Raw genomic sequence first — 27,520 nt, 5'->3', positions numbered from 1 at the left:
AAGCCATAGCAGAAAGTTAGGGYAACTTCCTGTTTGGTATTTACTGGAGGAATTTTTTAAAAACTACCCATACTAGATTTTCTTTTTGAAAAAGGACAAATYGAGAGCTAAAAGCTATATGAAATAAAAGTAATCCATGTATGGATAAATAATTATATGATGCAGAAAGCTCAACACAGCTTTGGCAGTGAAGGAGGCAAGCTTCATAAATCAGGTAAATCTTTGGAGRTATCAAGAAGCATCTCTACTCTGAATAGTTACTGCTTCCCACAGTCCAAGAAATAAAAGCCTGCTTATGTGATTACCAATAAACAGACTTAAAACAAACATCAGGAAGGGCATATTTCTACATTGCACAATTAAGGTGAATAGCTAATTGCCATTTAATGTTCCCACTCAGTGTAATTATTCCATCTTCCTATTGTACCTGTTTCTGTGGAGAACTTCAGAACTGCTCTTCWAATCTTGAATGCCAGAGGGATTTTCTGTGCCTATAAATTAGGAGCAAAGTAAATTGCTTTAGCAGATTTTGGCTATGTTCATATTTGGATATGAATGTTTYTCTGACAGAAGTATGCGACCATATAAGACAGAGCCAGAGATCTTTAAGTTCCTCTTAGCTTTAGAACTGAAACAGAAATTTCACCAGTGCGAAATGTTCATCCTCATCTTGGATGGCCTCTGTAAAAGCTTCTTTTTGTTCCTGTATAGATTGTCAAATTATGTTCTCCATCTTCTTGTGAGTTTTCTTTGTGACTCRGTGATAAATGGTAGATGCTCTAGCTGCCATAGACGTAAAATGTGTGGGAAATTGGGATTTAAAAGTGTACAAGTTTGTTTTTTGATCTGGGCATCCTCACCAGATGCCATGAACCAGAACCTGTCAAGTCTGTCTGCTCAACACAGTGCTCAGCACCTGAAGACCTCTAGGGCTGACCAAACTGGGGCTAATTTGTTTGTGGGGTTTTTTTTTTTTTTTTTTTTTCCCTAAGAAATCTGACTTGAGAAAATCTTCCTTTCTTGGAGTGGTCATGGCTTTGTCATGGCTGTGAAGTTATCATGGAAGCCTGATACATGGATAGTGAATGTATGTAGCTGGTGGCTTGAACCTAGCCAGTGATAACAAAGAGCATTGCAGAGCACAACTCCCTGTCTTTGGCACTGGCACAAGACCAGCATGGAGCTACATTAGTTTCTCCTTCACCATCAATGTTTACCTCTGTGGGAAAGTTATTGAGCCATCCCTGTATTTTGCATTCACAGCTCTCAGTGTCTTCCTGTCCATCTCTGATGTAATAGCAAAGAAGCCGGCACCAAGATCTGGTGTTTCCATAGTGCTGCAGAGTAACAGCCACAGTATTTGCCTTCTGTGATCCTGACAATTTGGTACTCTTTGCTGCTGTTACTCTGCAAAGCAGTCAAGCCTGTCATGATATGACAGATAAATGATGGTGTTCCTCATTCCTCTCACTTCACAGATTATTAGGTAGCTGGCATGACTTCTCTTGGACCACTTTTTAGTCTTTTTTACTTTCTATGGCAGTTGCTACTGCAGTTGCTATACAGAGGAAAATAGTGGATAAATCTCTTTCCAAATATTAGCATGACTTTACATTTCTGTTGAGCAATCCATATCTTCTGGGACATTAGTCTGACAGATCATCTTTATATAAGCTCTCATTCTATCACATCAGAGAAGATGTGGAGGCTGTTCACCAGCTGGAGTTCATTTCAGGATCTGGTTCAGATGTCAGGTTCTTCCTAGATATTTTACAATGGATAAGCAAAATTCTCACATTGCTCATCGGACATCCTCATCCAGTTCCTGGATGCAGTTTCTTGTTAGTGAAGCCATTATGCAACCAATTCACTCGGGAAAGCTCTTGCTGCCTATTATGTTGCAACCAAGAGCAGTGGTGGGAAGTAATGTATCAAAAAAAATATATAGATTTTATTAATATTTGTACTACTCCCTCAAATATGACCATGAAAACATAACATKACATCTTTTATGAACCATGGCAGCATGTATTTTCTCAGGCATGGTGCAGTTCATGTTTGGAAATTGTTTATATTCACATGCAAATTCAAAAATCTGGATAGTGAACAGAACTTTCCTTGAATTATCCATGGTGCCAGAGAAGTTTCTTTCAATTATTGCTGGAGGTGAAATAGTATCTTGAAAGTCTCTGGAAGCTGCCTTTGCAGCTAATGTTTTCTCAGTCATTGTCCTCTGCTCTCAAAATATCTGATCATTTATAGATATATGCAGACATCTCTTAAGGGTCTTCCATTTTTTTCAAGAGTTCCTTTAGCAATTATAAATTTTAACGGACTTCCTGAAGACCTCCTTTTCTATTAAGTAATCTGATTTCATGCTAGGTCACCTTCTACTATTTCCTTTGTTGAAAAAGAAAAGTCAGTTGGTCCAAGCTCAACTTGATTAACTATTTCTGGTACTTGAGCTACCTCCTATAAATGATATCTTTTGGACTGTGCTACATTTGAAGTGTATTCAACTGWACTGTACAATAGGAGGTTTAGTACTGAGAAATGTAAGTTCTCATTAAAAGGAGGGTTTTAAGTTATTAATGTAATTTAATAGGATGTAAGTAAAGCAAATTTTCAGGAAAAAGGACTTAAAAACTATACAGAGCAAAATGAATTTCTTTGCCTAGGGTCAGTAACAGTAAAAAGGATAAAATATGGGGACTTAAAACCTGAGCATAATAAAATAATGAAAATATACTGTCATTATGTAAGTTCATGTTCAGGAAAATATAAGTATACAAAGATGAATTAGAACACATCTAGGACCTTTGCTTAAGCTTTAAAAAAAAACTTTAAAGAGAACACAAGTGAAATGGTCATTGAGACAGGTATGAGGAGACGCACAGGTGATGAATGAGGCAGTTGTTTTGARCTATAGTCAGTTACATGAAAAAGCGACAATATAAAGCTTTCTAAAGGAAACTTCATGAACTGTGTATTTTTGCTTGGGAAACATTTTGATGCAAGATGCCGTTTGGTAATAAATGGAATTAAAAAGTATCAACTATGTTGAAAAGTGTTTTGTGCATACTGTTATGACTTATGTTGAAAATGTTTGCATTTTATGCATATGCATGTATAAATGTTTATACATGAATACATAAATATATATTCACACACAGTAGGAAGAGCATAAGAATATCCAGCATCCTTTTCTTATCAATGTAAGCCTCTTTTCAGATGAATAGCCATGACCATTTTATGGCCTTTCAGAATCAAATTTTTAATTCTGATAGCTTAATTATTATAGAAGAAAATGCATTTTCTTTATAGGCATTTTTTGTGTGCGTGTATGAGAAGAGAATGGTTATACTCAGTTGTTATGTTTCTATCACTGAACTGCAAAAATGTTGTCTAGTGAAATCCTAATTTCTAGTGATGTGTTAATGGTAGGCTTTGCTTTCTCTTTGCTGTGAATTTATGTATATTTTAATGTTCATGGTATGATTTGACAACTTAGATTTTACTTACAGTGTGCCAGATGCCACTGTTGAAATCCAAAGATACTGTTTCAACTAGTATAAACCATTTTAATATCAATGACCTTAGTGCAGTTGGTAAATATATATCAAAGAAAGTTCTTTTTTGAGATTTTAAAATAAGAAGCATGCTTTTTTATTCATCTTTTCTTTGTCTGTTACATAAGATTACTTATGTGTTATACAGGCAGGGTAATATATAATAAAAGTTATATTTAAATATATCCTATTTAAGTGTGTTTTAAAATGAAAAAGTTTGATTTCATCTGTGCAGATATTTTCTAATTATTGTTAAAGAATGATATATACTGCTATGTGTTTACATATGTTTCCTAGACATGTTTCTTAGAAAAAAAAAATTAAGATGTAGATAGARTAATGATTTTCTTTTTAATCAGGACCACTGAAATTAGCTTTGTCAATTGAAGCCAAAGCATGGAAGATGCTYCTTTGTCGTTATTTAAATGAGGAATATAAAAAGAAAATGACAGATATGATGTCATTCATAACTGAGTATTTAAAGAAACTTTCTCGACCTCTCCGTGACCTAGATGATGTCAGATTTGCAATGGAAGCTTTATCTGACATACGTGACAATAAAATACAAATGGATATGACTCTGGGACCTATTGAAGTAAGATATGGAGTTTTTTAAAATTTATTTTTGTGTCTTAGTTTGTCTACATTCAGCATTCTTTCTAAAAAAAAAAAATTTGCTTATGCTAACCTTTGTTTAAAAGGTTTCTTACAAAATAGTCTGTGCTTCTGCAAATGTAAAATGGATCATTACTAAGGATTTTTTTTCTCACCTAGGAAGCCTATGCTATTTTAAACAGATTTGAAATTGAGGTTACAAAAGAGGAATCAGAAGGGGTTGATACACTTAGATATTCTTTTAATAAGTTACAGACCAAAGCTGTAAGTATATGAAACTTATTTTCCATTTATCTTTGACTTTCTTTCAGAGTAAAAAGAGACTGTAGATTATTACTGTGACAGGTATCACTGAAGTCTGTCATCTTACTCTTGGCATCAGATGACCACCAGTGTTTATTCTTTTGATTAGCGTGATCTAATTCTGTTTTTATAGAACTGTATTTAGAATATTATTGTAGTTTTTAGATATATTTGTTAAAGCAGTAAGATAATAAGAAATTAATTATGYCACTGTTTCTGCTGTTTCTATGTTTTCACATGCTTAAGAATTGAATTTTGCCTGAATCTTTTTTTGGAAGGCTTTTCTGAAGGCGYAGAAGACAGAAAAATTTCTGTTCTCTTCCTTTTTCTCACTCTTYCCTTTCAAAGAAAAGTATTCCCTTAATGATGGGAAGAGAGAGTTCTTCCTTTTTATTTTTTTTTTTTTTACACTTTACATCTCAAAGTTGAAGGCGAGCCATTATGTAAGAAAATAATACTTTGTGTATCCCCAAGACTATTCATTTCTATTCAGAACTTTAATACTTTTTTCTGTAATGATTTTGGTTTATATGTAATTCAAATATATATTCCTAGTTTTAAGTAATTTTGATCATTGATCTTTTGCATGACAGTCCCTTGTTCAAGATGAATTGGTTCAAGTTCAGCCCAAATTTAAGAGTAACCTACTAGAGTCAGTTGCAATTTTTCGCGAGGATGTGTCGAACTTTGAATCGTCCTATGAAACGGTAACTGAATTTAGCAGCTGTCTGTAAGATTTGTGCTTAGTTTTGCCATACTTTTGGCTTGCATCAATTTTTTACTCGTATGCATGTTTGTTGCTAAGCTGTCGTGGTTATGGGTGAAATTCCTTTTTAAACTCCTTGGATTCATCTTTACAAGAAAATAAAACAGATCTGGGACCATTGCCTGGCCTTGAGGCATATACTGTGGCATGATTCATGTGTGTATGGAAGAGCTCTCCTCTTGAGAAGAGGATGTCTTTCCATACTACTCCCAGGGAAAAGTCTCAGGTCTGTGAAATCCCCTTGGCTGCACCTGGGTGTTGTTTGGGAGCGTGGTAGTAGAGCTGAGCTATTCAGTGAGCACACTGACAATCACCACTATGGACAATCATGTCATAGAGCTCATTGTCTGGGTCCTGTAAAGGAGTTCCTTAGCTGAAATTACTTTAGCCTAATTTTACTTTATTTGTTTATTTATTGTTAGCAGAGATATCTGCCTTTGTATATCTTSCAAGAGAATTTTCCTGAAAAATCAGCTATTTGTAATGCCACATAAACTTCAGAAATGTCAAAAATCCTCTAAATGAATTAATAAAGGAGTCTTCTCTTATAAGTTACTACCGTGGTCATTGCAGACATGTTTTAAAGGGAAGTTGTGTAATTGACTGTGATTCTTTGAGACATTTCTTTTGAAGAGCCTGGCTTCTTAACCACCATTTGGTTGCATACATGTGTGGGCATAATTGTTTTGTGGAGAGCTGGGAGAGATGAAAGAAATTGAGGGAATTTTTGTTGCACCTTTCTCTTAGACACTTTTATAAATTCTTGAAATATACCTTCATTGACATTGAGAATAGCTGGTTGCTTGTGTTGATACTGATATGCGGAGCACTTTTGTAAAACTAATGGGCTTTTTTAACGTAATTCCTACTTCTGTAGTATAATCATCACACAATCTGCCATTTCCAAATGGCAACTGTTTGCACTTTTGTTCTCAATCTCACCAATTATATTCACAAAAAAATTTTGTGCAATCTGAAGAAACATCAATGGAAAAAAAGTCATAAGGGTCCCTGGTGAAACATGATCAACTTCTAATGAGACAAAAAACTTTTCTTAAAACTTCTTTGTACATGTTGCTGCATCTTTGATCACACTTCATTTACGGGGATTGTCTCAAGCCACTTATGGGATACTTTGTTTTCAACAAAAACAATATGAAAGAATAATCCCCTGACTACTGACAGTAAACTAACTTGAATTTTTAGTTTTATAGAAGATTCTTTTTATAGAAGATAAAGAAGTTTAAACTTCTTCTGTAAAAGTTCTTTTTATAGAAGTTTATAGAAGATGTCTTTTCTTAGATTCTTAGATTCACAACAGTAACTGTTRCAGTACCAAGATATATAACTCTGATTTTTGTCTATATAAAAAAGTGTATTTTCTGATGATCTGTAAATAAATAGTGTGCCTTTGGTCATCTTGAGACTTACTATTAAATTTCTGTTAACTTTTTGTTTAAAAGGAAGGACCCATGGTTCCAAATATTCCACCTCAGGAAGCTAGTAATAGGCTACAGATATTTCAGGTAAAAAAATAAGCTTCTAAATTTTCAGTAATTAAAATCAGATCCACTGTTTTATCAAAACAAAGTCAGAAAAAGAACTATTAACAGTAAGACCTACTAACCAAAGTACATTTTGATGGATATTTTGTGTAGTCATCTGTTAAACTCATTCTAATTTTTAAGAGGCAAGGCTTTCCTTAGTGTGGAGGGACTGATGGAAGGATGAATGTTGCCTCATACTTCACTTTGTGTGAGCAGGAATTGCATGTTTGAAATGATTAGAGCAGTAAAACAGGGAATAGTGAAGTACTGCTTGATAATAACTGAAAGAAAATCAAATTACTTGCTTGCTTTCCTCTTGTAGATATCACACTTTCCATCTAATAGGTGCCTTTCAACTTCTTTATGAACTTAAGTTTATGATTCAACAGCCTCTTCTTAATATATTTCTTCGCTTCTCTGTGAATTATAATAACTTGGAGATTTTTTCAACAGGACTTTTTGTTAGTGTCTTGCATACTTTTTGACTTTGACTCTGTGAAAAGTAAATTGAAAGTTAATGAAAAGAACTAGCAGATGGACAGAAATTGCTCAAATTTTACATTGAATCTGACCTATTGAAAATTGAGTATTTTAGATTGGATTTGATGTTCAGACATATTTCATTAATTCTGGCAAGAAAATATTTTATACTTATGGATAGTAATTGCCCAAATCATAATTATTCCCTTTCTCTGTATTATTGATCCCATATCTCCTATTCTCCTTTTGACAATTCCTTTTGGATTTAAATGAACATCCTCTTTTTATAAAATGTTTCTTCAAAGTGTTGCTTGTTACATACATGTTCACTAGCTGAATTCAAGATACGAGTACTATATACATAACTAATGCTTCAAAAATGCTAGATTAGTAGTATTTTTCAGGTATAAAAAATATGTCCCTAGGATTATTTTAAGACAATTTTGTCTTAATTAAGGACAATAGGATAATAGGATTATTTTAAGACAATTTCAGAACTAGTCAATGATTTATTATTATAAAAAAATTAAAAAATTATTTCAGTTTATCTTTATGAATTTTAATTTTATCAGGCTAATTTTGATGAACTCTGGAGAAAGTTTATCACATACTCCTCAGGTGAACAGTTATTTGGATTACCTGTCACAGACTATGAAGTTTTACATAAAGTCAGGTAACTATCGAAATGCACTTTGTTAAGGTTTTTATTCAGTGAGTTATAAAGGCTTGGGATAAACTGAAGAGGAAATTGCTGCAGTAGGAAAGTTTTCTAGTGCCTTAATTTGAATGCACCCCCTCAAAGCAATAGAACGTTAGATGCCTAAAGAATGCTGATAGAGAGCAATTTTACTTAATGAACAGAGCTATACTAGTAAATTTTGCTCTTAGTACTATCAAAGTAAAAATATACATATTTTTACATACATATACATATTTTATTATACATATTTTTATTATACATATTTACTTTGATATACATATCAAAGTAAAAAAAAAGCATAGAAATAGACCCATAAAGTACGTGAATAAATTAGTATTATGTAATAAGATATGGTACAAACAAGGAAAAGAAGAGAGGGTTGCATAACAACATGCATGCAATATGTAACTGGAGATCTATGAAAATTAAATTTTCTGAGCAGATGTAGTAATGAGAATCGAGTTCTAAAATTTCTGCACTATTCGTTTTTCATGGCTCGATGGTTCAGACTGAGTAAAAATATGACTATTTATGGGTGTATTTACATTAACACTTTAATTCGCATCYGGAGTGTGGTTATGAAGTAAATAGACCAGTTGTACCCAACTGTCATGCTTTGCTTGTCACTACAGAGGTAGCTCTAGGTGCATAAACAAGATCATTTCTGGATAAAAATAAAAGTTTTACAGAACTAAATCGGAATAAAACATAGATCTTGTATGGCTATTGGATCCTCAGCATAAGCTGTCTACCTTTTTTTTTTAACATGTTTTATTCATAACTTATTAATACATTTATGTTTCTTGTAGGAAGGAGTTAGGCTTGCTCCAGAAATTGTATGGTTTATATGATACTGTAATGAACAACATAAGTGGTTATTATGAGATACTTTGGACAGACGTAGATATTGAAAAAATTAATGCTGAGCTTCTGGACTTTCAAAACAGGTGTGTTCATAAAATGACCTATAACTGATCTAAAATTCAGTAAGAGTTAGGTGAATTCAACAAAGATATTTACTTATTTTTATATTTTGAATATATGTTTAAATAGAAATTTTCCGCAAATAATATTTATCATGAATTAATCCTCCTTTAATGAGGAGTAGAATCTCACTATAATTTTAGCTAACTAGCCTTTTAACTCTAGTTGTATGGTAGATATATGTATGATAACCTCAAGAGTATATCTCCTTAACTCAGCCAGAAAATAGCAAGAAGCTTATTTGGAAAAGGGAAGTTGTTCAACTAGGRGTATTAACTCATTAAGTTTAATTGCAGAATTCAAGAATAATGTTCTTCTGAAATATTTTATTCTATTTCTGCTATTTGAAATACTTAATGACTAGTGTCTTATATAGCAGATTCTGTGTAAAAAAAAAATCTTTGCAGTATAGCTTTCAAGCTTAAGGTGTTTTTGATGTTGAAAGGATTAGGATGCAATTAGTTTGATTCAAAAGTATGTTCTAACTTTTTAGTTTAACTCCATTTTTAATATTTGAGAAACTGTCTTTACTAGTTTTTTGGGAAAAAATATAATACAGAAGAATAAGACGGGGATTGTTTCACAGAACAATCTTCTTTCCTTCTACATTATATACTCCTGTTCATAAATTTGGCAAGCTCCATTTGAAAAATTAACCTTCTTTGCATTTCTTTCCCCTCAGTGTTCCTCTTAGAACAAATCTCTCTTTACAATATTCCAGAATAAATAGACAGTTGATACACTTGTTGTGCCAACATTTAGTCTTTTAGAATGTATCTATATTGCAGTCATAGTGTAATTCTAGATTATTAAAGAAATATAAGTCAATGATATAATCTAATGATAATGTCTAATTACTGGAGTATTGAGGTCAGCAAATGCTGCATTAAATTACTCCGGAAGGTTATTCACATGGCAATATTAGTAGGGCAGTTATGTACATGACTAGTGAGGAAAAAAACGTTAGTAAATTCTTGTGCATTTTTTCTGTCTATTAGTTCTAGTTCAGGACCTTATGGCTGTTTAGTAAGTAATTGTAATATAATTTGTCTTCTGAAAAAGAAATATTTTCTCCAAGTGGAAAACATAATCTCATTTTCTGGAGTTTGTGTGAACTATATGTTGCATCAAATGCATTGTTCCGATGCCTATAATTAGTAAGTGAAGAGTTTCCGTACTTTGGAATTGCACTTTTGACTTCCGGAGTTGAAGGCTGGGTCTTATTGTTGCATTGTCTATGAATTTCATAAAAGGCAAACATTAACCAAGGGTGAATAACTTTTTAGGGAAATATTTACTAAAGAGGATTTTTCTCTCCCACATTGGAGGTTACAGACTAAGATTGTCTTAAAGAATCATAGTGTCGACAAACCTACAAATCTAATTTGTAGTATCTTGTCCTTGTGTAAAGGGAAATGAGGTTCTGAGTGCTGGACTTGAACATAACTATTAAAAATCTGCTGATTTTCAACCTCTAACTTCCACACTTCAAATACTGAATCCCACGCTAACTCTTTAATAGTGCATGAAATGTTACATTTCTCATACCTAAATAAAAATAACAAAAATTAAGTTGACAAATTWAAAAAAAGAACTCATTTCTTTTGAGAACGATTTTAAAAATCCTATATTTTTATATTCCATTATGGTAAATGTGGCATTTACTATTATATTAATTTTAATTCAATTAAAGGTGCCGTAAACTACCTAAAGGACTCAAAAACTGGCAAGCGTTTTTAGATCTCAAGAAGAGAATTGATGATTTCAGTGAATCTTGTCCTTTACTGGAAATGATGACTAACAAAGCAATGAAGCAGAGACACTGGACTCGTATAGCTGAAACAACAGGACATCAGTTTGATATAGAATCGGATACGTTTTGCCTCAGAAACATCATGGAAGCACCACTTCTTCAACATAAAGATGATATTGAGGTTTGTACATTTATTTTTTCTGTTTTTTCGTTTTCTAACAATTTCAGATGATCATGGCTATTTAAATTTTATTCAGGAATTGATTTAAAGGTTTGTAAACAAATCACAAATTTTACTTGTGAATCTCTGTGCTTCTTGTATACAATGTGAATAATTTCCTGGACATCATCTTCTAAAGCATGTGTCTTCAAAATATTTCCCACATATCCTGAACAAAATTTGGAGTAGAGTTTGGAAAGTTCTATATGGTAAATATACATGTTGATGATATTATACTCATAATTTGATTTTATGGCAAATGCATCTGCCTAAACTACAAGCATAAGACCTAAAACAAGGTGATCTAATTTTCAATTTAGCTCTGTTTTGAATAGAATATTGGATTAGATGACTTGACCTCTGGAGGCCTAAATTGTTGCAATTCTGTAAATTTAAACATGATGAGACTGATTGTTCATGTGAAAGTGAATCCATATCTGTCCCCAAAAAAGATGAAATGATGATTCAGAAATCTACTTCTACAGGAATAGCAAATGTGAAGCCATAGAAATGCAGTCTATATGTATTTATTTTGAAGTGTGTTTCAGTTATTCATACTCATACATACTCAATACATATTCGTTTCAGTGAGATTTAAATTAAAACTAGTCGTGTTCTCTGCATTTGTATGACACCTATCTATATTGCTTAATAATTTTTGTGTATATTGTTTTTGATTACTCCCTTATTTGACATGCAATATTAGGAAAGATTTTATTTCTGAGGAATGTAGATTCTAAAAGCAGTCCTTTCTTTGCAGGATATATGCATATCTGCTACAAAGGAAAAAGATATTGAAGCCAAACTGTCTCAAATAATTGATAGTTGGGGAGGCCAAGTTCTGAGCTTCTCGTCATTCAAAGGGAGAGGGGAGCTACTGTTAAAGGGAACTGAATCATCTGAAATAATTACCTTAATGGAGGACAGTTTAATGATTCTTGGCTCTTTACTCAGCAACAGGTAATTAAAAAAAAAAAAAAAGATACTTTAGGAATTTTTGAATGTTGGTTACAAACATCATGAGATAGCAATTGTCTTATTAGACTTAATCAGCAGTAAATGTGGGTGGAATCTTATCCTTCAAATTAAAAAGGCTAAAAGTTACAATAGATGATCAAGAACTTCCCTCAGGTGGCAGACTTTCATGTGATAATAACAATCTATCATCTTAATATATTTCAATATAAACAGATTGCTACAAAGTTTTTTAGAAGATTCTTCTCTCTCAAGTGAATCAAGTGTTTTCACAATTGTAAACTTTTTAATTGGTTACTTTATAATAGGTTCCTTTAGAATTAAATATTTTTCTTTTCCCTCTTTGATTTTTAGATACAATGCACCATTTAAAAAGGAAATTCAGAGCTGGATTTATAAACTAAGCAGTTCTACTGATATAATTGAAGAATGGCTGGTTGTGCAGAACCTGTGGGTTTACCTTGAAGCAGTTTTTGTAGGGGGAGATATTGCAAAGCAGTTACCCCAGGTAAATTTACAATACTTCTCTCTTAGGGATTAAAAACTGTAATTATTTCCAAAAGATTGTTTTGGGAAAATACTAATGTTTTAATCATATATAGGAAGCAAAACGTTTCCAGAATATTGACAAGTCATGGATAAAAATAATGCAACGAGCACATGAAAACCCAAATGTGATCAACTGCTGTGTTGGAGATGAGACTATGGGGCAGCTTCTCCCTCATTTACATGAACAGTTGGAAGTGTGTCAGAAATCACTTACAGGGTATGAATTGTTTGATTTTTAATGTCTTAATATTTCATGAATACTTTATATAAACTTATCTCACTTTTGTTACAAGCTAACCATATAAATGTTTTTAAATACAAATCTGGAGAAGGAATCTGCTTTCTCCAGTTTATACATATAGCTTCCACTTGCTTCAGAATAACATACTTCAGGGTCTAGCAATAGCAGAACAGTTTGAAATGTGTKTTTATACTGTGTTTATATACTTGGAAGAATTTATTGCAGTTGGTTTATTATTATTACTTATTCTTTTTGGTAAAATTAGATAGTTACCAAACTACCTGACAAGGCCTGAGAGCAAAGCAACGATAACTGTTTACTATTCATATTCATTAAAACAATTAAACAAGTATTTAAAAGTATACATTAAACAAAATCATAGATTTTTACTTCAGTTTTCGTGGTTACAGAGATTATTCCAACATTCAGCATATTTTGTGCTTCAACTGTGAGCGTAATTCTGCACCCAGGGGTGACTTTAGCATGTGCCCATCTTTTAAATACTACACCTGTAGAAAATAAAATATTTAATAGTTCAATCTTATTTTCCATCTTAAGTTGAAAATATAGAGATGAAATATTCTAATAAAAATTGTGTTCATTTTTAAAGGTACTTAGAGAAGAAAAGGCTACTCTTTCCAAGATTCTTTTTTGTCTCTGATCCTGCCCTTCTTGAAATTCTTGGACAAGCAAGTGATTCTCACACAATTCAGGTATATCTTCAGTGATTTTGATTTTAAAATATGGAAAAGCAGTATATGGATTAAAATATGGTGGTTTTCTTTAGCTTTTACTTGGAAGAGAAATTTTATTTCTCTCTTTAGTCTTTTAAATACAAAATGGATATCTGTAATCTAAAAAATGTACAGAATTCAAGGTTCTAGAATATTGTCCTGTCACATGATTTGCTGGAGCTTTGTGCTTCCAAAATCAAACTAAGAGAAAGCCTCGTATGTTACCTTCTATTGCTCTTTACATATTTCAAATTTAATTTAATTTGGCTTGTTACTGGGAGTTGATTGAGATATAATGATTCATCTCATACAATCTGATCTGCTAGTTCTGCTGTGGAAACTATAACAAATACTACAGTGCTATACCAACATGTCTGTAATTATAACCTACAAATGACCTGAGGCTCAATTACCTTTGTGAGAAAACATTACTTCATTTTTTTAAATTCATTTTTATTACATTGAATAATATCTTAATTGTCTTTACAGCCACATCTGCCCTCCATATCTGACAATATAAATGAAGTACAGTTTCACCCAAAGGATTATGATCGCATAATGGCAGTCATATCAAGAGAAGGAGAAAAAATTACAGTAATTCTCTAAATTTCTTATATTTCTTTCAAAATGTTAATAGATAATAATAGATAACAATGTTAATAGATAAATCATGTTATTATTAAATATGTATATATTAAATTATCGTTAATTGGTCTATGTGATAAAACAAATGTTCATGTTTATTGAAATTAAATCTGTATTTCTCTTGAATAGAAATTTAGTAACTATTTGATAAGTAATACTCTTGAGGATATATTTGGTAACTATGTACTTTTTATTTATGTTAATTTTTCAGCTGGACACTCCAGTGATTGCAAAAGGACCAGTAGAGCTTTGGTTGCTAGATTTATTGCGTGTGCAGCAGAATTCTTTACATGCCATAATTAGGGCAGCATATTACCAAGTTAGTGACCCTGGATATCAGTTGCTGACTTTTCTTAATCACTTCCCAGCACAGGTAATAATATAGGATGTAGATTTATGTGTGTATTCTGGGATGGAGTAGGTGGGGCGTAAAGAGCATGTAAACTGAGGCTTATTTGGGGAAGCTAAATGGAGGAAAAAAGGATATGGATTTACTTTGTAGCATGCAACTATTCTAACTTCAATTTTGGTAATCTGTATAAAGCATAATTATTCTTTTTATTATATTTAATTTAATTATATTTTATTATAATTCAACTTCGAAATTATTTTGTGTTTTCTTGGGGAATATAAAGTCTATCTTACACTTTCTCTGAGGAGGTTTAAACCTCTTTAATATGTAAATCATTTAATGCGTATATGTTTTTAAAGCCTCTATTTTATGTATTGTAATATAATATTTAGTATTTCTATGTGTGTATTTATAGCCTAATTCTGTTTTACCTTAAAGTATTATTTTAGAAGTTTGTTACTTGAAATAAATAAGAACCATTTTTTTGATTTTCAAATGTTTAAAAGAGGATGAATTAGTATCTGTAGAGATCTTCTTTCCCATGACTTGCCAATGCAAATATTTTCTGATTATGATTGTATTAGAAGAAGGAAAAAAAGCGTTCAATGAATTAACTATGCTAAGAGCAGTAAAGAGATATGGGACAGAAATAGAAGAAGAAAATGTGGTTGAGTGAAGATATTTCAAGCATTGAGAATAAAGATGTTGGAACACAACAGAAACTGTGCAGAATATTACAGAAATATAGTACAAAACATTGTTTTTCTTTTTCTCATTACTGATCTGTTATTCCGTTATTCTGTTATTTATCTATTACTAAGAGCATTTGTGTTTATATCCCTGGAGTACTTTAATGACCTGGAAGTGAAACTGAAAGTTGGGCTTAACTTGCCTGTGTAACATAAACTTTAATAAAAGATTATAAATATTTTCTCAGGTGTTTCCAGTTTCACTGCAGAACTATTTAACTTAGCATCCTGAAATAACCATTTCTGGATTCGATGATACTTTGGTTTCATAATGTTTTTGTACCACAGGAATTAATAGCAAGTCTGGTGTTCAACGAAGAATTCTTTTATGTATTCACATATTAAATTTGTAGGTTGGATTATTGGGACTTCAAATGTTGTGGACACATGATGCAGAAGAGGCTCTGCACAATGCTAAAGATGACAGAAAAATCATGCAAGTAACCAATGCAAGATTTCTGGATATTTTGAATACTTTGATTAGCCAGACCACACATGACCTTTCCAAGTTTGACAGAGTGAAATTTGAAACGCTTGTCACCATTCACGTACATCAGCGTGATATTTTTGACGATTTGGTAAAGTATTGCTTTTGATTTCTGAAAATTAAGTGCATTTTCTGTCATAATAATAATCTTTTACATAAATGGTAGCTACAGTTAAATGTTTATAAGATAAAGAATTGTAGAGTCTTACTGTGGTAAAAACAGTACATTTTTACAGTTTTCCTGTAATATTTCTCTATTTCTTAAAGAATTGCATGTTTGCAATTCTTTGCATGAAAATGAAATTGCATGAAAATGAAAACCTTTCAGTATGTCCCCTCTTTGAGAAAAGAAGAAGAAAAAAATGTTGTTTTATTAATTATATAGCTAGAAAGCTAAGTCTCACTACATGTTGTGGTTTATCACATAAAATTTCCTTGTGGCTTGTTAGAGAACCTCAGTAGTTGGTTATAACAGGCCTGGGAGCCACTAGTTTGAACTTTAGGTCTACACATTGTAAAGTGACAACAATGAAAGCAACATCATCTGTCTCTCCTGCTTTCTTCTTCATGCCAGTCCTACTTTGGAGAAAAATTTATTAGAATTTTATTATTGGTTCTGGAGAATACATGGTGGATGAACAGAAAGATCTGCTAAAAACATCAAGTGATGCCTTTAATTTAAGAAATGACAGCTCTTAATGTGACATCCTTCTTTTTTTTTTTTTTTTTTTTTTTTTNTTTTTTTTTTTTTCCTCTCCCTGTTGTTGGAACAACTTTACCAAAATTCAAATTACATAATTTGAATTCAGGCTTCCCTCCTCAGATTCCTTATTTCATTATCAAACCATTTGTCCCAATGTGTTGGATGGATTGATAGAGTGTTTCACCTGGAAGATTAGACGTACTATTAAATCAATTTAAGATTTATTTGTTTAACAGGAAGACTTATTCACTTGAATATTAACAAATATCTCAATCATTTATTTAGCGTATATCCATACTTACTATGCAATTCTTCAATGTATTTCAGTTTACATTAAAACTTGAGTAGTCACTGAATTTTCATAATACAGATTATCATATCATCAAGGACAATAGAACTGTGCTCAGATATAACTTATACATCTGTTTACTTTCTTAAAGGTAAAAATGCACATCAAATCGCCAACTGATTTTGAATGGTTAAAGCAGTGTAGATTCTATTTTAAGGAGGATTTCGATCAAGTCTTGGTATCCATTACAGATGTTGATTTTGTTTACCAGAATGAATTTCTGGGCTGCACTGATCGTCTAGTTATAACACCTCTTACAGACAGGTTAGAATAAAAATTACAATAAATAATTTTTATGTGTATCTTATTTGGCATAGTATCTTCAGAGAGGTACATTATGCTTTAATAATATCTGTGTGAGGCTGGTAATTAATGAAAATCATCTCATATATTTGCTTAATCATACTCTAATTTTTTTTAAAAAAAAAAGGTAAAATAGAATGTTAGTAATTTGTATGATAAGTAATTCCTAGAAAAATATTATCAGTACCCATGCTTAGTATGATTTAGTAACTGAGCTCACAGCTGAGATCTCTCCCTACCCACAAAAACAGAGTTAGGAATCTATCCTTTTTACCTGTGGAGGTAGATTTAAAAAAAAAAAAAGATTCCTTTGTGGATTATAATTAAATTCCTTTGTGGTGTGTAAAAKGCTGTGTTTGTTCATGTAATAGTTACACTTCGTAACAAACTAGATAAAGATAAATATTTTTTACTTTATAATTTAATTTTTTATTCTATGACTTTTATACCTCTGAACTTCCTGGAGTCTCAGTGCTATCAATGGAACTGATTTATGAGGAAATAATGGTTTGATGTAACAGCTGTAGAATCGGTCACATAGCTTATTATTATATGTATGTATGTAAATATATTTTTCATATTACTTAATAATATGAATTAACATTTACAGGTGCTATATAACGTTAGCTCAGGCTTTGGGAATGAATATGGGAGGTGCCCCAGCAGGACCAGCTGGAACTGGTAAAACAGAAACGACGAAAGACATGGGAAAGGCTCTAGGAAAATATGTAGTAGTCTTTAACTGTTCAGATCAAATGGACTTCAGAGGTTTGGGTAGAATTTTCAAAGGTAAGACTTCATAGAATCAGAATCAKCTGATCAGGTCATCTAGTCCCACCTCCTGCTCACAGGAGCAGGTCTTCTTCAGGTGTTATTCTGTCTGTTATCCTCTCTCTGATACARGATTTGTGTGAGGTTTCTGTCTGTCCATTTTCCAAATGTATGYGGGTATTGAAAAATAATTAAAACTATTCAGATTTCTTTTATTTTTCTAGCAGGCAAATAACTGACAGGTATCCAAAGGCATCAGTAAAAATATTGCCCTTTTGCAAGTTAAACTACTTTAAGTTTAAAATATTTTAAGTTATGACAGAAGCACTTTGAAGTGATTTAACCTTATGCACGTAATAGGAATATGCACTGAATGATTTGGTTAAATCTTTCACTTCTGAATAACTGTCTTTCAATATATGTGAATGTAAACTACTACAGACATGAGGATGACATATTTCAATGACAAGCTTCAATGTCCTCCAAAAAAAAAATGCTGCCTCAAATTTTCTCATGAACATGCTCTTGAAGGGACAGCAATTCTTTTAGCAGCTGCTAAATACCCAAGTTCCTKTTACTAACTCAAATCAATTAATTGGGAAAATAATCATTTATGAAAATGTTATTAATGTAGTGTTTCTGTATTTCTTTCCATTCCCCCCCCCCTTTCGTATACAAACCCACACAGAGCATTGTCTGTGCTATGCAGTTAGTACTGCATAGCATTACATGAAAACTTTGTAGTTTGGTGTGGGTTTTAGTTTATTGTGATCATTGATGCTGATCAATGTTTTATTTAAAAATCCAGTTAGTCCAAAAATAATTTCAGTTTTTAATTCTAACCTTTATGATCTGAGAGGCAAGTGAAAAGTARCTTGGGAGGGTTACCTTGGCTGGAACTCCCAAATGCAAATTAAAAAAAAAAAAATGAAAATATCTTTTTTGTTGTGATAGTTTAGGACCTTCTCTTGTAATTCTAATTCACTGAAAGATATGTGTCAAAGGCCTGTTCAATACTCCAAGAGATCAAAAGTCTTTTTTCCAGGTTATTTTTCACTATTAGCCGCTTCCAATTTGAATATAGATATCAAAAAATTCAGATGTATTAAAAGGAGCTACAATTTGATTGCAGGGCTAGAAATATGTCTAATGATACATTATGTGTGGGAAAATACATGTAGTCCATAGTTTCAAATTTGCAAGCAGAAGAACAGATTTTTTTTTTTTTTTTTTTGATGTCTTTTAGGTCTTGCTCAGTCTGGATCTTGGGGATGTTTTGATGAGTTCAACCGAATTGAGTTACCTGTCCTGTCAGTAGCAGCACAACAAATTTATATTATTTTAACAGCAAGAAAAGAAAGAAAAAAACAATTCATTTTTTCTGATGGAGACACTGTAGATTTAAATCCGGAGTTTGGAATTTTCCTTACGATGGTAAATATAGTAATAATGTCAGAGAAGTGGTAAATTAACACTATCTAAAAGTTAATTATATGGCCAAGTATCTATTTTATTATTATAAGAGGGTGGTATCACTACCACCATGACCACCGTAATCACTACGGGATTAGTCTGAGAAACCCCCAGATTATAAATAATTTGATTGTTCATGAACTGCATATTGTAATATTGGCATTAAGATTATTCATACAATTTAGTGAATTATGTCCCCTAGCTACTGTATTGTAGGCTACAAATTTGTCCAGAATTCTGGCCTTCTCTGGTATTAGAGAAGATTGAAACACTAAAAGATATTGCTACTTAGTATGAAATGCTTTAAAGTATTAGTGAGAAAGTTACTGTAAGGAAGAAAGAAAACCTCCTCTGAAATCTAGGCATGTATGAAGGACTTTTTTTTAGGGAAATGTCTTTTCTATTGAGTACTTTATGCAGATAACAGATACTTTCAAGTTTTTGTACCAAGAATAAAACATGAGATTCTTGAGCTTCATAGTAACAGTTTCTGTTATCTTGTGAAAAGGGAATTACAGTGGATATTTCCTAATGCCATCGAAGTGGATGGCGATCCAACATAACTTTATGGCAAATTGATGTCTTCATCTGAAAAATGATAGGGTAGTAACAGGATAAAAAGAGAGGTGTCCAAAAATTTCTTTTGGCTACTTTATGTTTTTTAAATACTAACTGATTTTGGCTTTATTTCTTCCTCTCTCTGAGGAAGATTCTTTTCTACACTGCTTCCTTCAAATGCAAAATATTCTAGACATAGTATGTTAATCGTGTTTAGGAAATCATCTCATATTGCTGCCATCTCCAAGGCTGGCACTTCTTCAGTAYTGATTTTGCAGTACCAGAGTGGTATGTTTTATGCCTGCAGCTCAAACTTGACCTCAGAATTATTTCTCACATTTGCAGCATGTTCCAGGAAATGTACAGGTCAAACTTTCTTGAACATTAATGTTTTTTTTTAATCCAATAGTCTTGTTTTCAGTGTGTCAATGTTAAAGACTTTTCTCTGCATTATGTTGAACCATTATTAAAGACAGATTTGTAGAAGAGAACTATGAATTTTCATCTGGTTCTTTTTCAGCAGATAGGATTCATTCAGAGACCATAAATCATTCAATCAGATTCCGTACTTCAAGGCTGCCCTTAAGGCTTCTTAACCATTGTAAAAGTKTTTTTGTTTTTGTTTTTGGGGGGAGGGTTGTTTGTTGTTTTTGTTTTGCTTCTTTTGTTTATGTTTTGTTTTCTATTTTATCTTTTGTCTGTTTGATTTTGTGTTTAATAGGAATAAACCAGAGGAAATTGACCAAGTAGGTGTTTTATTCCATAAAACTGTAAATTTCTGATAGCTAATTTGATATTAATCATTAGTGGACAAAGAATCTTATTTCTGAATCTATCAAAGAATTTATGTATAAATCTACATTTTTTGAACAATAAAAAAGAATTTTTTTTAACTAATGTAAATAAGAAACACCATGTGTTTTCCTTTGCAGAATCCTGGATATGCTGGACGTCAAGAACTACCAGAAAATCTCAAAATTCAATTTAGGACTGTTTCAATGATGGTTCCAGATAGACAGGTACAATTAGTGACTGAGCAGAAAGAAAAAAATATATTTAAAATAATTCAGGTATTTTGATTTGCCTACCTATCTTCAGAAAAATAATGGAATTTCCAAAATAAAATGCTATTTTTCAGATAATTATGAGAGTCAAGCTTGCAAGCTGTGGGTTTATTGATAACGTGATCTTGGCCCAGAAATTTTTTGTTCTTTATAAACTTTGTGAGGAGCAGCTCACCAAGCAGGTAATGTTATGTATTTCCTTCCCCTTTGCCATGGTATTTATAAAATACAGCCCWTTAGGTTTTGGGTTATGTACCTTGTTAAAGTGTCATAGGTGTCAGATGTTAATTCATGTTTGCATAGTGATATGCACACATCTGTTTAAATTGTTAAATGGTTATAGTATGTAGTTATACGTGTCTGAGATTCTCTGCCTAAAGGCTGCAGCTAGGAAAAATTTAGTTATAGCACTTTTTTCTGAGGATTAGGATCTCTCCACGGCACTGTTTTCAACTAGGGCTTTAAGCTGCCTCCGTTGAAAATACCTGAGAACCCTGTTGTGGAAGGCCACAATATAACTATGTGGCATTATTAATGGTGAAATTAATGAGATTTTAAGTAGAAAAATGAAAGTAGAAAAGAAAAAACAAACAAACACAAAATCCCACTCTTGCCACCCTCCTCCCATAAACCTTGTTATATTTGTTGTTTTTTAAAATAGAATAATTCCTAAACAGTAGCAAGTCCTATTTTAGCTACCTTTTCTAAGCAGAATAACTAAACTATACAGTACAAAAGTAAAGTTTGGTATCCTGATGAAATAAAGCTGGAAAACTTGTAATTGATGTATAAACCTTGTTTTCCGCCTTTACCTGTTTTAGGTTCATTATGACTTTGGTCTGAGGAATATCCTTTCCGTTCTGAGAACTCTTGGATCTCAAAAGAGAGCCAGACCAAATGAAAGTGAATTAAGTATTGTAATGAGAGGACTTAGAGATATGAATCTTTCTAAGCTGGTAAGGAAAAAATATATATTTTATATTGTTTATAAGCAGGTGGTCTAGATACTTCAAGAGTTTTTGTAGAATGGTAAAACATGTAGATGATAAAAAATCACAAAGCTAACTTTTATTTAAAACTTGAAGTATGATAATCATGTGATGATTAGCAGCACTGTGATTTTAATAAACTTGAAAACAGTGTTTAGGTTACAGAGATTCTGAATAGGTTAATAGTGACAGAAGGTGTTACGTTTTTCTGAAGTACCTGTGTACAGAATGATTACCATACCATAAACTGAATACTGGGAATATCCATTCTATTACGTATTTTAAAGTCAGCCTGCTCAACAATGCATGCTTATGTACCTGCCAACAGTGCAATTCTTACACTGATGAAGTAAATTGGTAATGTTGAGTATAGTTTCCACATAAGTAATAGCCATTTGTCAAAGTTTTCTAAATCTTCATCTACCTCTTCCAGTGAACTTTTGCTTCATCAGCTACTGCAATAAAATGTGATAACAATGTTAATGTACAGACAGAAAGAACTAGTGTATGTGCATCTAGGGTGTGTGTGTCTGTACGAACAGAAGGAACTACTGTATACCTTGGGAATAAAATGAGTACCTTTTTATATATTGTTATGTGTCTAAAATTATGAACATCGCTTTAGTGGAAGTGCCGTAGTCATAATAGTCTAACATGAAAAAGTCTTTATATACACCAGCAATTTTCAAATTAGACTTAAAGGCAGTCAGCTAGATCCTTTTTAAAAAAAAAAAAAAAAAAAAAAAAGGGAGGGGGGCAGTGTTAGCTGGCAGGAGGAGAAGAGTGCCCATGAAGATGAAAGAGACTAATCTGTTGGTATTTTAAATGGGTGATTCTTTCAAAATGATGTTTCCTTAGTGAATTAGCCAGTTGTCTAGCTGCATTTATAAGCATAAGCATTTTTATACATGTTATCTTATCAGAATTTTATTTTAGTTTGAGAACTTTCTTTGAACAGCCTTCATTTATGTGTATATATATATTTTTTTCATTTCAGGTAGATGAAGATGAGCCTCTGTTTCTGAGTCTTATCAATGACCTCTTTCCGGGGTTGCAGTTGGATAGTAATACATATGCAGAACTTCAGGCTGCAGTAGCCAATCAGGTTGAAGAGGCAGGGTTGATCAATCATCCTCCATGGAATCTTAAGCTTGTTCAGGTAGACTTTATTTTATTTTATTTTTATTTTTTTTCCTTTCCTAAGCTCTATTTTCTAAACAGGAGTTAGAACACTGTCGTTAGCCAACCACTGTCCTGCTCAAGGAGTTATGCTGCTAGCATGGTGAAAACAAAACTTGTAGGTAGATCATACGGAGGAAAACCAATCCTCTTTAGATTATAGAGAAATATGAGAGAAAAATAAAACCCTTAAAAACACATTATTATCACAATCTTTCTAAGATATAGTAGTGTACCTTAACMTTAATGAAGAAGTAACAGTCTACATGGCCCTGTGAGTAGAAGTTTGTTAGACTACAGTAGGGATGATAGAGCGTAAGAAAAATAGAGATTTTTTAAAAGCCAAGATAGTAAATCCTGTAGAAAAAAAAAAAAAGTTCAGTTAAGATTTAGTTCAAGAAACTATCTGGCTATCAAACAAACAAAATGCAAGGGAAATATTTCCAAAATATTCCTCAAAATATCTTGCTGTTTTTAATAGTTGTATGAGACTTCTCTTGTACGCCATGGGTTGATGACACTTGGACCTAGTGGATCTGGAAAAACAACTGTCATAACTATGTTAATGAGAGCACTGACAGAATGTGGGCATCCTCACAGAGAAATGCGCATGAACCCAAAAGCCATTACTGCCCCTCAGATGTTTGGAAGACTAGATACTGCAACTAATGATTGGACAGATGGAATCTTTTCTACACTGTGGAGGAAAACACTGAAATCTAAAAAGGGTTTGTACATACAATGCATCAAAATATTTCTTGAATGATATATTAAGAATCAACATTAATAATAATACAAACCACTCCTTAATAAATGGTAATAGTTTCAAAATGTATTATTTCAGTATGATAATATTATATCTAGATAAAAATTCCCTGTTTACTTGCCATTTTAGTTTTCAAGCTGTTACAAAGATGTTACTTGGACACTGTTAAATTAAGACCAATAAAACTTAATTATAATTGCATTAGCTCAGATAATGTTTTTCCATTTTTTTAATGCTTTGACTATCCATATTTCAGTACTTGAGGATTAAAATACCAGAATTCCTTTTCAGTGACATATGTTCATTTTCATTTGAAAAAAAAAAAATAATCTTTTTATTAAAGATGCTCTGGATGGAACAGATACACATGAACAGGTGTTTATAAATTGATTATGTCTTAGCGGCAACTGTGGAAAGGTTCGAACACTCAGAGATGTTATGCTCCAAGAAAAGCAATTCACAACAGAAGTAACTCATTTTAAATAACTCRTGATGCCTTTGTGGCAGATGAATTGAGAATGTCTGAACTCACGATGGAATTTAAGATTCAGGAGTTGTGGCTATTCTTGTGTTGCTGTCTTACTGTTACTTTTGTATTATTCCTATAACATGCCAAGATAGGTATTGCATATTCACTGTGACTCATTTTAAAACATATAGAGTTTTGCTCTAGGACAATACGCTGTTGAAAAAAAAAACATTGCTACTCTTTCTCCATTATATGACAGAAAAAGCATTAGTAACAATGACATCTCTAATAGTGCAAAAATTTCATGACTTTGGACACTCAGAATGCCTCATCATAGGGAGAATTACTATAAGAACATTTTAAAATGTATTATGTAAGTTCCAAAGCATCTCTCATAAACTTATTTTCTTGCTGTTTAATCATGGAGATATGAACTGTGTGTCTTTTTGTTGTTTTTGCAGGGGAAAATGTGTTTCTTGTTTTAGATGGGCCTGTAGATGCGATATGGATTGAGAATCTAAATTCAGTTTTGGACGATAATAAGACTCTTACTCTGGCAAATGGAGATCGAATTCCTATGTCTCCTACATGTAAGCTCTTGTTTGAGGTCCACAACATTGAGAATGCCTCACCAGCAACAGTTTCCCGAATGGGTATGGTTTACATCAGTTCTTCTGCTCTCAGCTGGAGACCAATATTGCAAGTAAGATTACCACTGCTGGTTATTCCTAACCTTACCTTGCTCTACATTCTATACAGAAGAATATTGTGCATGTTTTTTAGGCATGGTTGAAAAAACGTTCATCTCAAGAAGCTGAAGTTTTACAAAGTTTGTATGATAGAATCTTTGAACCAGCGTATACATATATGAAATTGAACCTTAATCCAAAAATGGAGCTTTTGGAATGTAACTACATTGTGCAGGTAAACAAATACTGCATAAGCTTGTATAAATTAACTTACTATAGTACATATATAAAATAGCAGAAAGAGTATTTGATAACAAGCTTTCATTCAAAAAGATTGTTTCCTGACACAGAAACCAAGCTCACCATGTGCAGGGTCCAGGAGGTTTGTGGTCTTATTTGACATCTTCTAATGCAAAATAAGTTGTAGCCAAGGTAGCCAAGGTCAGTTTAATGCTACTGTCAGAGGAGAGAATGAAGAATAATTCTAATTATCTGTTTATCATAGATGTAATAGATATGATTTTGAGGATTGATTCTTCCAAGATCCACTTTGGGAGGTTTGATTCTACCTTCCTATCAGTTTCTATGGAATTCTGCTTTGAGTAGAATCACTTTATTAGTGATTTATTAATAATGGTTATTTTCTTGGCAAATTTTGCAAGGCCATCAGTCCTTTGCTGCAGGTCCTTAGCTGTACTGTTTATGAATCAGTTGTAATCTCCAGAGCCTTTCTCCAAGTTTTCCATTTGTCCATGTAGTTCCTGTTTTTTATCAGCATTCTCATAACAAATTCAGTAGTGCCTTTAATAAGATGGCAGACAAGGTCATATTTTATCTAACACACAGTAAATTAGTGAATTAGCAACTGGTATGTCTTTATTGTCTGCTATGGATTTAACTCAAAATTTTCAAGAGTTTCAAATACTTTGCTTCAGATGAACATCCTCAGTAAATGCCACAAAACTATGCTCTGCATAATATCAAATGAGTTTTGGATATCTCAAGAATTCAAGACCACAGGTAGAGCAGCTGTATAATTTGCGAGTTTCTGATGGTGCAGGTGTTCTGCACTTTTTTTTTAATTTMATTTTTCTTTTTGTCAAACCTCTGACTGAACTGAACTTTGTCTTTATGGAAGACCTTTCCTGGGATTAAAATTTTCCTTTCTTTTGCTAGTGAGGGTTTGATGGAAGTGTTACCATATCAGTGTTTTACTCATGTTATTCTGTGGTAATGATTCCCAGATTTGTCCTCTACTGAATCTTTAGAAAGTTTGTGGTGGATGAAATAAAGTAAACAAGTCCTAGTGGCTCTAGATACTGGGGTTTATTTAGAAAAACTGCAAGATCAGAGTTTTTACTCAACTYGATTATTTCTCCCAGACTTGCTCCCTGCAGTGATATGTTTGCTAGGTCTCACTAAATTATACTATTTCATTAAAACCTGTACATTTATGGAGTACAGAATCTTGCTAGACATTATAAATAAAATGAGAAAGCTATTCTGTTACTCTGGATTTTAGGTAACTGTCTTATATTGGTAGGCTTTGAAAGGATTCTTGACTGTTAAGTAATTTTAGAAATTTAACCCATGCTTATACAGGTGCCTTTAATGTATTTTCCTGAGTTCTTAATTTTGGTTTTATAATTATTCATTAGTAACCTCTATCGGTTTTAAAAATATATTTTAAAGCTTGAATAAATACATATGCATATATTATTTATATGTAACTTTATAAAAAAATCTAGTTATGTAATACTTTGTTAATAAATGGTATTTTAAAAATATTTTCAGTCTATTAATCTTTTGGAGGGTTTGATTCCCTCAAAAGAAGATGGCGGCTTATCAACTATATTCCATCTGCATAAATTGTTCAGCTTTGGATTAATGTGGAGCTTAGGTGCCCTTCTGGAGTTGGACAGCAGAGATAAACTTGAAGCCTTCATTAGGGAATATGATAACAAATTAGATTTACCAGAAATCGACCCTGGCACAAATCAAACGATGTATGAGTTTTTTGTTACTGATTATGGTAAGAAAAATGACCTTTTTTTTTTTTTTTTTTTTAATATGGATATGTTAAAATTGAATACAGATTGTGTGAAATTAAAAAAATTAATCTTTTAGCCCTTATTAGTTGGGCATATAAGTACAGATTTTCTTTTGTTCAAAGTACAAGCACTGATTCTGTGAGCTGCCTCTGTGGAGGTGAGAGATAATATTTTCATTGTTTTTAATTTCATTTTTATATATTCTTTCTACTGACTATTCTTAGCCTACAATGTGTAGATATTTTTGAGTTTTACTTTATAGAAATTAAAGAACTATATTTATGTTTAGTAGCTGCATAACCTAATTAGAGGTCACCACTAGTGGCTTCTTTGTTAGATGCTGAGTTGGAGAAAGTTTATGCCTTTTTATACTTCATGGACTTTTCCCGTTAGGAATTACATTCTATATGCACACATAGTACTCTCCACCCATATGTATCACCCAGGGCTGATTTTATTGATTTTTTGTTTGTTCCCCCCCCCCCCC

The 27,520-nt window shown here is 32.4% G+C and overlaps 1 protein-coding gene across 1 annotated transcript in view; it reads left to right on the top strand.

Annotated features, from left to right (window-relative positions):
• DNAH8 (dynein axonemal heavy chain 8) overlaps window positions 1-27,520 on the top strand; it is a 101,090-nt gene that overhangs the window by 24,841 nt on the left and 48,729 nt on the right. Inside the window, exons 26-50 of the mRNA XM_026034051.1 lie at window positions 3,929-4,164; window positions 4,344-4,448; window positions 5,081-5,194; window positions 6,717-6,779; window positions 7,853-7,953; window positions 8,790-8,927; window positions 10,658-10,898; window positions 11,698-11,897; window positions 12,267-12,420; window positions 12,515-12,678; window positions 13,313-13,415; window positions 13,926-14,030; window positions 14,293-14,454; window positions 15,536-15,760; window positions 16,813-16,985; window positions 17,635-17,813; window positions 19,042-19,229; window positions 20,759-20,845; window positions 20,965-21,072; window positions 21,712-21,846; window positions 22,877-23,038; window positions 23,540-23,786; window positions 24,755-24,996; window positions 25,077-25,217; window positions 26,777-27,014. Coding sequence (XP_025889836.1) covers window positions 3,929-4,164; window positions 4,344-4,448; window positions 5,081-5,194; window positions 6,717-6,779; window positions 7,853-7,953; window positions 8,790-8,927; window positions 10,658-10,898; window positions 11,698-11,897; window positions 12,267-12,420; window positions 12,515-12,678; window positions 13,313-13,415; window positions 13,926-14,030; window positions 14,293-14,454; window positions 15,536-15,760; window positions 16,813-16,985; window positions 17,635-17,813; window positions 19,042-19,229; window positions 20,759-20,845; window positions 20,965-21,072; window positions 21,712-21,846; window positions 22,877-23,038; window positions 23,540-23,786; window positions 24,755-24,996; window positions 25,077-25,217; window positions 26,777-27,014 — 4,011 coding nt within the window. The remainder of the gene's footprint in view (window positions 1-3,928; window positions 4,165-4,343; window positions 4,449-5,080; window positions 5,195-6,716; window positions 6,780-7,852; window positions 7,954-8,789; window positions 8,928-10,657; window positions 10,899-11,697; window positions 11,898-12,266; window positions 12,421-12,514; window positions 12,679-13,312; window positions 13,416-13,925; window positions 14,031-14,292; window positions 14,455-15,535; window positions 15,761-16,812; window positions 16,986-17,634; window positions 17,814-19,041; window positions 19,230-20,758; window positions 20,846-20,964; window positions 21,073-21,711; window positions 21,847-22,876; window positions 23,039-23,539; window positions 23,787-24,754; window positions 24,997-25,076; window positions 25,218-26,776; window positions 27,015-27,520) is intronic.

This window comes from Nothoprocta perdicaria, unplaced genomic scaffold (assembly GCF_003342845.1).
Source record: "Nothoprocta perdicaria isolate Ctin4 unplaced genomic scaffold, notPer1 scaffold_139, whole genome shotgun sequence".
Lineage (NCBI taxonomy): Eukaryota > Metazoa > Chordata > Aves > Tinamiformes > Tinamidae > Nothoprocta > Nothoprocta perdicaria.
Note: the sequence above shows the minus strand (reverse complement) of the source record. Positions and strands in the feature narration are given on the sequence as shown.